The sequence below is a fragment of the Telmatherina bonti genome, assembly GCF_933228915.1.
Source record: "Telmatherina bonti genome assembly, chromosome: 3".
In the NCBI taxonomy this organism is placed as follows: Eukaryota; Metazoa; Chordata; class Actinopteri; order Atheriniformes; family Telmatherinidae; genus Telmatherina; species Telmatherina bonti.
In genome coordinates, this window is record NC_136621.1 from 33,606,526 (window position 1) to 33,619,691 (window position 13,166).

General features: G+C 36.8%; 2 protein-coding genes across 4 annotated transcripts in view; one reads left to right on the forward strand and one right to left on the reverse strand.

Annotated features, from left to right (window-relative positions):
* The window catches only part of slit2 (slit homolog 2), a gene marked incomplete at its 5' end in the record, with an annotated part of 119,636 nt that extends 116,261 nt beyond the window's left edge, over nucleotides 1–3,375 (forward strand). For all 3 annotated transcript variants that reach the window (XM_079264725.1, XM_079264727.1, XM_079264726.1), the window contains one exon: nucleotides 1,540–3,375. In XM_079264725.1, the coding sequence (XP_079120851.1) occupies nucleotides 1,540–1,796 (257 nt within the window). In that variant the 3' untranslated portion in view covers nucleotides 1,797–3,375. The remainder of the gene's footprint in view (nucleotides 1–1,539) is intronic.
* A 4,053-nt stretch (nucleotides 3,376–7,428) lies between these two features.
* Nucleotides 7,429–13,166, reverse strand: part of LOC306773928 (intelectin-like) — a gene marked incomplete at both ends in the record, with an annotated part of 14,443 nt that continues 8,705 nt past the window's right edge. Inside the window, one exon of the mRNA XM_079263873.1 lies at nucleotides 7,429–7,578. Coding sequence (XP_079119999.1) covers nucleotides 7,429–7,578 — 150 coding nt within the window. The remainder of the gene's footprint in view (nucleotides 7,579–13,166) is intronic.

Here is a 13,166-nt window from a genome sequence, read left to right on the forward strand (position 1 = left end):
AACAAGAAAAAAAAAAGTCTAAAAAGTGTATGGTTATAAAATCTGTGAGCACAAATGGTTCCAGCTTTGTTAATACATGGATGAGAAAAATACAAACTAAACTGTAAAAGTAACTAATTCTTGGATTTAATTTGACTTTTTTTTTCTTTTTGTCAAGTTTTTGTCATATATAGGACAAACACAGAACAACAGTGAAAAGAACGAGGTGTGGAGTCGGAGGAGGTCATATCCAATATTCAGAAAAAATAAATAAACTAAACGACTGATATATATATACATATATATATATATATATATATATATATATATATATATATATATATATATATATATATATATATATATATATATACATGAAGATAAATTCACAAATGTATAAAAAAACGAAAGACAGAATACCATGATATGCAAATGTATCTCAAAGTCCACAGGAGGCATTTTACCATATATGCATAACCAGCACCTGACTTTGACTTTTATCTGATTTCAAACAGATAAACCCAAGATAAATCATATAACTATACATCAATTTCTGCATATCAGGTCTGCAACATATTCCGAAGAGGGAATATATCGTGACTGAGCAACTTGGAAAAGAAAATAAATATTTAAAACAAAGAATATCAAATGACCTGGGCAACACCAGCTTATATTATTCTATTACTATTACTATTATTATTATTTATTACTATTATTATTTCATTACTATTTGCACCCTCCTTGTTGTTTCTGAGAGCCTATGTAACAGTGAATTTCTCCACTGTGAGATAAATAAAGTCTTATCTTATCTTATCTTATTAGATTATTTATGCGTCATCTATGCGGAAATACATACTGCGATATAAGAGCAACATGTTTATGTTATCGTTCATGCAAAATTGGACTGTGCAAAATCACATTTTGCACATATTTGTGAGAGTTTAGGGAATGGACTGGAAAATAAAGTTGAAATAATTGCTAAAAAAAAAAAGAGGTTTTTTGTTAGTTAGATATGCTGTCATTCTCATTGGCAGATTTTCTGTTATGGTTGTGATGTCAGAAAATTTCTCACCATGTCTTCTTTGCAGAAGACTTTTGCATGTTTCACTCCTCACAGCAGTTCCTTTTAGCCTCTTCCCACTTTTTCCTACATGTTTTTTTTTTTTTTTGCAAAACGCTGATATGTTTTCTTGTTTTCAGCACAATAATCACCTGGCATGGTCAAACCTTCAAGGTCAGATGCAACACGAGTTGTTTAGAGGGCAACTTTGGTTCGATCAAGATTAAAATGCTCGACAGATTTCCTTCTTTTTATTTATCTTTTTTTTTTTTTTTACCAAAATTATGCAGAATTACAGGGATATTTCATGTTTATTCTTTCCATTCTTCAGTGTTGTCAAAGCCAAAGCAAAACATTATCAGATGTCAATCAGCTCCTTCTCGTAGAAACTTTTAAAGGGAATCTCTGAGGAATTTGCAAAATAATGTTGAGTTCTTGTTAAAAGAAAAAAAAACCCACTTAAACTGCAGACATGTAAAACTCTCGTTATGTCCCTGCAGAGGTGGCCTGCCGAGGGGAACGGATCCGAGATGTCTACCAGAGACAGCAAGGCTACGCGGCGTGCCAAACCCAGGAGAAGGTCTCCCGTCTAGAGTGTCGAGGCAGCTGCCCGGGGGGATCAGAAGGACAAGGCACCTGCTGCACCCCCCTCCGCAGCAAACGTAGGAAATACACCTTCCAGTGCACTGATGGCTCTTCTTTTGTCCAGGAAGTGGAGAAAGTTGTCAAGTGCGGCTGTACAAAGTGTTCTTCATAAAAAAAATTTTTAAAAAAAGAGAGAGAGAGAGAATTAAGAAGAGATGGCACCATCGGCAGATTTCCGTTTCTCCAAATATGTTCTGTGTTCCTGCCCGCCTTACTTGATCCCCTTCTGCTTTTGTTCCCTCATGAGGAAACCTCTACACCCCCACAACCCCTCTCCACCAACCCCTTTTTTTAAACCCCTGAAAAATGTAAAAGAAAGAAAGAAAAAAAAAAAGAAAAACGTGAGATAGAACATAAAGAAAAAGAAAGAGCTTTGTTTCCTGTCAGTGCTGGACTGATGATCGATGCTTCCTCGGTGGAGATCTTGAATTGTATAGTAAAGTACAAAAACAGACTTATTTTTTATTATGAAGTTTTAAAAAAGACAAAAAAAAAAAAAGAAAACCCTGAAAAGCTGACTTTTGTCCTTACATCTGCTTCTTTTTGTTTTGGTCCTGATGACCCCAATGGTGTGCCACACTGTCTCTTCTCCGGAGAACTGACGGGTTACTGACGGCCGACCACTTCCTGTAAACTTCCAGCTTCCTGTCTGTGTGTTTTAGGAGTAACTTTAACTGGTAGTACCACAGACTCACCAGTAGGAGGAGCTGCATTAAAGCCCAGGAAAGGGCGCGTATTCATTACAAGCTACGACACGGAAACCACCACTGTAGTGTGCAGTTCTTAGCAGGCCTCCTGAACCCTCTGAGACTGTGTGCATGATCCAACACACAGCTTGTGGTATTTTATTCAGCTACTGAACGACACACACACACACTCCCCTGTAGTGTCAAACATATTACCCATCAGGTTAAGTACACTACTCGCTGTTTATGTACCCCTCCCCCGCCAGTCATGGATGACAAGTATTTATTGTATCATAAATACCTGTACTTATTCAGTAGATCCCCCATGTATCAGTCTGATTCTTTTAATATATATTAATTTATATTTGTCCTTATTTTTGTATTAAAAAGACATACTCTGTCAAGATAGCTGAACTAACAAAGATGGTGTCCTTTTTATTTTGGTTTATCAGAAGTTGTTCTTTGATCACTGAAACTATTGTGCTTGCCAGAGACCTTAGTTACATTTTAATCTGCAAATGTGACGTGAAGACATTGTATATTTTTGTCGCGTTTCCTGGGAGTTTGTACTGTGCCATTACCAGAAGGTCTTTATATTAGAGTTTAAATGTATAGATAATTTCCCTACCTATGTATTCCACACACAGATCTTGTGAGTAGCATTGACCCTAGCAGATGCATAGAACTGTTTTTACCTTTTTAACAAATTTAAAGAATACTGTGACTTTTTTCTAAACGAAACTACTTTGTTAGCCCCTTGGTCTCCGATGTTAACATGTTGCTGCTAAGTTTTTGTACCGTAGACTTGGATCCTGATCTGTATGTTATATAGAGCTTCCTGCTCCTTAATGTACAGGGGGGCACTTTGTGTAACAGATAAATATGTCCCCTGCCCCACCTTTACACATGTGCATTGTGCTTTATATTCCCCCTCCCCGACTCCATCCCCAGACTAATGTCAGTTCCCTGACTGATGTTTGTTTATTAAACACAATATTTACCTCACACTTTCCATCTTTGCTTTTTGTTGCTTTCACGATTTAGTCAAGGATCATCTCTCTGACACACCAAAGAGGGTGTATGAAAGTCCTGAAGTGAAACAACGTAACCTGACATTATCTTTTAAAGGTTCAGCTTTGTACTTCCAGTTTAAACTTCAACTGAGATTTTATGATGTTTGTTCTCATCCTCAACTTTATATCTCTTTATCCTCTCTGTCGCTTCTTTTCTGACTTAATTCCTGACTCCATTTGCCCCTCAGAAGTCCCTCAGTAGTGCAGAGAACTTCAGAGCTTGAACATGAATTTACATTTACACCTCCTTACATTTAAAATATATAATCATATATCACTGTAGGGATAGTAATTATTTGGTACCATTTAATTAAAAAACTTCTACCAGAAATTTGTTTGTTTTTTTTTTTAATTGCATGCATGTAAATTAACAAGCCCCGGGGAGGATTTAGAGAGAACAACACTCCCATGATATGCACTCATGTGAAAAGCAGAACTGGAGGAAAAGAAAATACAATCTCAAAACCATTATCCAATGACAACAATTTAGCATTTATTAGTCTAAACATAAAGTCATCAACCACCCATGTCTGTTTTTATACAGTAATACGGAACTCTGATGGACTAAAGTCACACAGCTCCAGTATTAACCCTTTAATGCATCGTGTCCACTGCAGAGGACACCTATTTAAAGGCTGTTTTCTTGTATAATCACAAGTGAGGAATGTTGCAATTTCTCCACTTCAGCGGACATTATAAGAGTAACCCAGTACACTGCCACTCACTGAATAATAAACAAACATAGTATAAAATTCCATATACCTTATATTAAGTGATAAATGGGACAAAAAAATGATACTACACCATTTTTATCAAATATTTATATTACATGAATATTACAATTTATTATTTTATCATTATTTTTTGTAGAATACATACAATATGTAAACGAAATAAAAAATTTCAGTATATGTCTGTAGAAGCAAAATACTGTATGTGGGAAAAAATGGCATTGTTTTTAAATTATTTATGCATTAGAGGGTTAAGCTGCAACAAAAGGGATATTCTGTATTTGCAAGAGATAAATTTAATTAAAATGTCAAAGCCTACACAGTAATTGGCTGTTTCCTGTAATTAAGGCCTTAATTATTTTGCAACCTAACCTTTCACATCCATCCATCCATCTATCTATTTTCTTAACTGCTTCAAGGTTTCACACACTTCAGATAAGCAGTTGTGTTGCCTGTTTTATGCTTATTTCATGCCTTGTTAGGTTTTTATTTATTTATTTATTTAGGCCTAGTTTTGGTTTGTTTGTTTTGTTCCCTTTTTTATCTTAAGTTGATTCATGATGTTTAAATTCATTTGATGACTTTCTGATGAAAGAGAAAAACTTTAGGAAGGGACAAAACAGCGATCGGGTGCAAAGATCAGAAATGTACTGCTCATATTCCATAATGCCAGAAGATCTCAGAAATGAAAAGACGCATAACTTCACAGGGAAATAAATTTGCAACATCCAGCCATGTTGATTACCATCCACAGGAGGTACGTACTGTCAGTCTGCAATCATGAGACGTCTCTGGGAACTTCAAGAGAAATCACTTAAAGATGCAAAAATGACTGGAACTATTCAAGATGGAAAAACCAGACTTCAATTTGACTAAAAGACTAAAAAGGACATTTTTAAAATCCACAATTTAAAGACATTTTCAGTAATGTTTGTGAAATTGTTCCATTTAGATTTTTTTTTAAAAGAAATTCTCTTTGTTTTCCTTCTCTAACAGATTTTTCTGACTTTTAATGAAAAAGGAACCATAAAAACCAAGCAGCCCAGTCTGTCAGGTCCTTCCATTAGTTTGACCAACATTATAAACATAAATATATTTGCAAAAAAAATCTTAGTAATAAAGTAATAAAAAAATTATTATAGCTTATTTCTTAAACTCAACTGTATATGATGGTCTGTGAAGAAGAGAAGTAACAGCAGGACACGTGCCTCTTAGCCTGGCTCCTTCTCTCTCCTTCTGCTTTCTGAAACTGAACCCCAGCAAGATTGCATAAAGACAAAAAGGCATTGAAAAAGTTGAGACAATCACCTGCAAAATGTTTTTAATAAACTCAACTAATGAACCCTAGCATCTCATTCATTAATTTTCATAACCGCTTAATCCAATTCAGGGTTGCAGGGAAGCTGGAGCCTATCCCAGCAGTCTTTGGGCAAAAGGTACACCCTGGACAGCTCGCCAGTCCACACAGAGACAAACAACCACTCATGCTCACACTCACTCCTATGGGCAATTTAGAGTAACCAATTAATCTAACATGCATGTCTTTGGACAGCGGGAGGAAGCCGGAGTACCTGGAGAGAACCCATGCATGCACGGGGAGAACATGCAAACTCCACACAGAAAGGTCAGCTGAGGATCGAATCAGTTTCTTGCTGTGAGGCCACAGTGCTAACCACTACGCCACCATGCAGCCCTCCTGGCATCATGTTAATCTAAATCAAGAGGGCAACACAAAGAACAATCTTAAAATGAACAAAGTTGGAACACATATTCAGATATTCTCGTGTCTTTGAACTGAAACAACTCATGTTGATAAGCTGAAAATATCTCGGAAAAACTTTTCCTTTACAAGTTGTCTCAGTTTAATTACATGTGAGTAAATCTGAATAGAAGTCTGAATTTTTTTTTCAACTTCATATTTAGACTTTTTTTTTTCTTAACCCCCAGATGCCTGGATTTATTTACAATAAAAGCTAAATAAATACAGGAAAAACATCTGGGGAAAAAAAGAGAAAAAACTACAATTAAATGTTGAACTAATGTCAATATTTTTTATTTGAATGGAAGTAAATAAATAGGTGAAATTAAAGTAATAAAAATAAATAAATTGCTTAAATCAAAAATATAAAAACAAAATAAATAAGGAAAAAGTGGTTTGTTGCAAATTTTAGACACTAAACGTCACAAAGCAACCTGTTTTTGTTGAATTTACTCAGGAATGCTTCGTAGCTGCCTGCCTTTCGTTTTACGTTCAACTTCTCATTCTCTAGTTGGGTTGTTTATATTCCATTCCACTTTCTTTACTCATATATTTCGATGCAGGTTCGTAGGGGGATTGAAGTCTAGCATCTAGTCAGGGACACTGGATAGGTCATCCGTCCATTGCAGGGCCAACACAGAAACAATCACTCACATCCAAAAGCCAAAGAAGCTCAAACCAGGTGTCTGTTTGCTGTGGGGTAAAGATGCTGACCTCCACACCGCCACACAGACCCTAAGTTTGAACTCTCCAAAGTATAACAAAACAGCCTGTGATGATGTTGCCATGGAAATGTTTAATAGCTCTTAATAAATAAGGTGACTGTGAAGGCTGTAACATGCAGGAGGAGAAATGTGTTGCAGGAGTCTGAGGATAAATTCATCAATGACGTTGTACTAAGAAGAAGTATGTGTGGGGATAGCGATGACCATCGATGAATAAATGTTTGTAAATTAAAATTCGCATGAGTGACATGAATCCAAATGTTAGTACACAAATCAGATGTAGCCTAATGTTTTAGGTATTTGGCATAAGCAGGCCAAGTGATGACCAAATAACCAGAGAACATGAAGTGCAGTAATAAATGAGTGATTTATATCCTGTTATAAACCTTATTGCTGTATGATAGACAGCATTCAATATGTGTAGACAGCTGGCAGAGGCGCTCCTATTGTTCATAAACACATATGGTCGTGGGAAAAAGCACAAAGGAATCAGATGAATGTCCAGAAAGATTTTTAATCTTTAACACAAACAAAAGGTTCGAACTGAGCAGCACTGAAATACACACAATATTGTGAACTTATAAATCCTCTGAGAAAATCATGTCCCCGCATAAGAGATGCTGAGATGTCGATCATGTCTTGTAGCATTATATATTCTAGGTTTTCTTTTCTTTCATGAATGAACAATATAATTCTTCTTTTTAACAAAGACACAGTACTGTAGTGCCATCTACTGGTCTGCTGTTTTCACACAGTCGACTTTAAACCTGTCAGCGATAAAACAGCAAAACAGCACTCTCAGATATCTCCTTGGAGGCGCTCCAGACTGGATTACCACCATTTCTGTCCCAGTCAAATGCAGTGAAGTCTCCACACTGCTTACTGTGCTCCGGAAAATGTCCTCCGCCTCCTATACAATACTGAACACACACAGAAACAAACAATAGATAGGACTGTTACAGTGTGTATTGTTTAAACACTAACTCACTACAGCAGATCTGCAAAGTTTTACATGCAGTGCCAAAGAAGTAGCATGAGGACATGGCAGGGTGGCTTCAAACGTCCACATGGCAGTATGGGAAATTGCTCTTTTCTGTAAATGATCATCTAAAGCTAACTAAAGATATTTAGTTAGGGGTTCCGGTGAGGCACGAGGCAAGATGGCGGCAAAGCGCTGAACTCCGAACAAACCCCCGCATTCTTTTGAGTATTTTGCAAAACCCAGCAACTTTTGAACTGAACAAAGGCACGCTGTCGTTATCTTTTACAATGACGTCAAGAAGAGACCAAGGTTCGGGGAAAAAACAAGATGCAAGTAGCAGCAAACAACCTCGAGCCACCGAGTTAACAGAAGAATTAGCTGCGCTAATCAAGCAAACACTGGCTGGTGAGATGACAACCTTCAACGAAAACGTCACCATACTGATAAAAGATTCAATCAAGGAGTCTCTTGCACCCATTGAGAAGATGTTGACGGAAAACAGTGGTATTTTGAGGTCACTAAAGGAACAGATGGACACTCATGCTAAGAAGTTCACTGCGGTTTTTAGCAAGGTGGATAGCATTCAACTTAGCCTAAAGAAGAACGAGACCGAGACGGCACATTGCATAAAAGAAATTGCTAAGCTACGTGCGGACTTGATTCAACAAGAAGACAGAAGCAGGAGAAGCAATCTGCAGCTGATTAATTTACCAACGGGAGCAGAGGGTGACGATCCCCGAGGATATATTCAGAGGATGCTTCCAACCTGGATCCCATCGCTTGGTAACCCCCGTGGTCCTCCGGTTGAAATTGACAGAGCACATCGGGTCTACTCCAACAACACCTCGAGGCCCCAGACCACGATCTTCCGTCTCCTGCGCTATACTGACCGGCATGCTATCCTGGAGGGAGCGAGAAAGGCTAAACTGACTCTTACTGATGGCACTCCGCTGTGGTTTTACCCAGACTACAGCACTGCAACAAGCAGCAAGCGGCGCAGATACAACGACAGTCGGGCCAAACTTCGGAAGAGAGGAGTGGAGGCATTCTTGGCATTCATTTCTACCCAGCCATCCTGAAGGTGAAATACAATGGCAAGAAGATGTCCTTCGAAACACCCAAACAAGCGGAGGATGCCTTGGCTACCGTGCTGTGAGAGGGTGAGGTAGAAGATGAGAGCGAGGAACCGCACCATGTTGTCTCTGACTCTGGGTGAATTGAGGTAACACGGGTAGATCTCAAGCTGGGTAATAATTGAACAAGTCACTGGCTTAAAAGTTTACACGAGAACGTTGAAACTGTTTGTATTATCTTTTTTCGAATTATTCGAGGATCCTAGTTTATTTATTTATTTATTTTTTTTTTTTTTAAGAGTAGAGCATCTATTTTTCAGACTCTATAAACTGCCTTTTGGGTCTCAGACAGATGGCCTGGTTTTAATTTTGAAGCGTGTAACTCTTTATTTTTATTTATATGGTTACTTTCCTACTATGTTCCAATGTCGTTATTTACAAAAGAATGACGTGGTTACAATTATACAGTGCTATACCGAGGTAAAGTTAGTTTGATGTTTGATATTCAACAGATATTCGGACACCCAGTCTCCCGACCCGAAGCCACCAGTCTCCCGACCTCGTCGTGGGGTTAAGATGCACGATGCAACAGTCTTCTTAACTTCATACCTTCCATCTATATTTGAACACCCAGTCTCCTCGTAATGAATTGCCGACCCTAAGCTGCTTTGTCGTGGGGTTGTGACAGCAAATTTCACCGCAGCGGTCTTCACCACCGGCGGATAGTTAGGGACCGTCAACAAATTAACCATGGCAGAATTTAAACATAACTATCTCCGCAACCACTGGGGCTATGAATGTCAAAACAATTTTAAACAGTTTACGATTTATCTGTGAGTGCTACACTGCCTTTATTTTCTCCATTTTCATCTAGTCCTATTTTATATGAATTTTTAATCAATTTAAACATCAATAGGTTTTTACTCACATGACTTACACACCTAAAATCACTGCCTAATTACTAGTCCAGTCCTGCCACACATTGCACAGCCTTTTATTTTCCTCATTTTCATCTTGTGGGATTTTATATGAATTTTTTAAGATTTCAAAGTTCAATAGCTTTTTAGTCATGTGACCTACACACTTCAAACACTGCCTAATGGTTCAGCTAGTCCTGCCACATGTTGCACAGCCTTTATTTTCCTTGTTTTCATCCTGTGGTATTTTATATGAATTTTTTAAGATTTCAAAGTTCAATAGCTTTTTAGTCATGTGACCTACACACTTCAAACACTGCCTAATGGTTCAGCTAGTCCTGCCACATGTTGCACAGCCTTTATTTTCTCCATTTTCACCTCGGGTTATTTTATATGAATTTTTTAAGATTTCAAAGTTCAATAGCTTTTTAGTCATGTGACCTACACACTTCAAACACTGCCTAATGGTTCAGCTAGTCCTGCCACATGTTGCACAGCCTTTATTTTCTCCATTTTCACCTCGGGTTATTTTATATGAATTTTTTAAGATTTCAAAGTTCAATAGCTTTTTAGTCATGTGACCTACACACTTCGAAAACTGCCTAATGGTTCAGCTAGTCCTGCCACATGTTGCACAGCCTTTATTTTCTCCATTTTCACCTCGCATTATTTTATATGAATTTTTTAAGATTTCAAAGTTCAATAGCTTTTTAGTCATGTGACCTATACACTTCGAAAACTGCCTAATGGTTCAGCTAGTCCTGCCACATGTTGCACAGCCTTTATTTTCTCCATTTTCACCTCGCATTATTTTATATGAATTTTTTAAGATTTCAAAGTTCAATAGCTTTTTAGTCATGTGACCTACACACTTCAAACACTGCCTAATGGTTCAGCTAGTCCTGCCACATGTTGCACAGCCTTTATTTTCTCCATTTTCACCTCGGGTTATTTTATATGAATTTTTTAAGATTTCAAAATTCAATAGCTTTTTAGTCATGTGACCTACACACTTCAAACATTGCCTAATGGTTCAGCTAGTCCTGCCACATGTTGCACAGCCTTTATTTTCTCCATTTTCATCTAGTCCTATTTTATATGAATTTTTTAAGATTTGAAAGTTCAATAGCTTTTTAGTCATGTGACCTACACACTTCAAACACTGCCTAATGGTTCAGCTAGTCCTGCCACATGTTGCACAGCCTTTATTTTCTCCATTTTCACCTCGGGTTATTTTATATTGAATTTTTAAGATTTCAAAGTTCAATAGCTTTTTAGTCATGTGACCTACACACTTCAAACACTGCCTAATGGTTCAGCTAGTCCTGCCACATGTTGCACAGCCTTTATTTTCTCCATTTTCATCTAGTCCTATTTTATATGAATTTTTTAAGATTTCAAAGTAAAATAGCTTTTTAGTCATGTGACCTACACACTTCAAACACTGCCTAATGGTTCAGCTAGTCCTGCCACATGTTGCACAGCCTTTATTTTCTCCATTTTCATCTTGGGTTATTTTATATGAATTTTTTAAGATTTCAAAGTTCAATAGCTTTTTAGTCATGTGACCTACACACTTCAAACACTGCCTAATGGTTCATCTAGTCCTGCCACATGTTGCACAGCCTTTATTTTCTCCATTTTCACCTCGGGTTATTTTATATGAATTTTTTAAGATTTCAAAGTTCAAAAGCTTTTTAGTCATGTGACCTACACACTTCAAACACTGCCTAATGGTTCAGCTAGTCCTGCCACATGTTGCACAGCATTTTATTTTCCTTGTTTTCATCCTGTGGTATTTTATATGAATTTTTTAAGATTTGAAAGTTCAATAGCTTTTTAGTCATGTGACCTAAACACCTCAAAACACTGCCTAATTGCTCATCCAGTTCTTCCACATGTTGCACAGCCATTACTTTTTCCATTATCATCTTATGTCATTTCATATGAATTTTTATATTGAACAAGAGAATAGCTTTTTATTTTTAAAAAAAAATGGTTTAAGTTTTTTATTGATGAGCATGTACATGCATTTCCGAACATACAAACCAAAATACAACCGTATGAAAAAAACAACAAATTATAAAAAAAAAAAAAAAAAAACAGCAAACAGCATATGGAACAACAAAAAGAGGAACAAGAACATCACATGCTTTGCAACTCCTTTGGTTTTCTGAGGAAAAAGGATTGATCAACATTTCAGATTTTCATATGGACCATTTCAAGTATATGTGTCAGTTGTGAAAAGCAAAATACAATCTCAAATTTTTCTTTTAAAATAAAATATATTTTTGAGACTTACATGTCATCAGCAACAGAGACAACACCTCCAAATGCCTTTCTTTAACTTTTTGAGGAGTGTTGTGGTCATCCCAAGGCACAGTTGGTGGAACCATCTTTTGCATGAGTCACACTGGATCTATAAGGTAATTGACAAACAATAAGAATAACAAAGTCTTACTCATACACTAACTTGGCCCAGTCCTGATAATCTAATATCATCCAAAATCTTAGCTATTCTCTGATAATGCAGGATTTGCATTGTTCATTGAAGATCAAGGTCAGATTAAACCTTGCAGACAGTTTTACTAATGTGCCAACTGTCGACATATTAAAAAAAATACAAAATACTGTTCATGTCTAGCGTTATTTAGATCAATGCGCATTGCATTATATATACACAACTATTTTAGAAAGAGATGTGGTGATAATCACCTTGTTGTATAAAACAAAATAACTAACCCACATTGTCTTTGAGCCACCTCCAGGGGGCTTGTCTGTTGCACACATTGAACAATCTCTGTCTTCATCAAAAACTGCAACAAAAAGCCTGTATATTATCTTTCACTGCAAAGGTTGCAGTGTAATTACATTGATTTTAATATCCTATTTTACTTTTTCTTTTATCTACACACCTGAGCTTTCCAGAATATCAGCTGCCATCTCCTGCCGCTTGGCTGACATTGATTGTTTTGATGTGTCAATGTTAATGTCTTTGGGGATATGGGGGTGGTGTTCCACGACCTTCATGGCCATCTGCTCAGACATACAAAACATATTGTGATTTTCATTAAAAATGTATTATGGACTGAAGTGAAAGAGCATGTGTTTTCTGACTATTTTTATACATGCAATAAACATCTTACTGTATGAACTCACCTGCATCACCAATACACCACAGCTGAATGTGTCCTGTTGTATGGTATGGTTAATGACCCCACCTATCCACTTTTTATCCACCCAGTCACTTTTGCTGTGGCAGGTTCTTCGCATCTTGAAGTATTCCCTCATAAACAAGATATGTTTTTCACAAATTAGTTTTTGTTTGTATGAGCGTAATGGTAAAAAGTACATGGAACACACTTGTATAGCACTTTTATCCAAATAGTTAACAATTTTGCATTCTTTCACCTATTCACACACAAGTGATGGTAAGCTGTCACATAGTGTGCTTGTACAACCATCTGTATCAATTAGAATTGCTATGTGAAAATATATACAAAATAAAATCTAAACCTTAACTACAATTGTATACA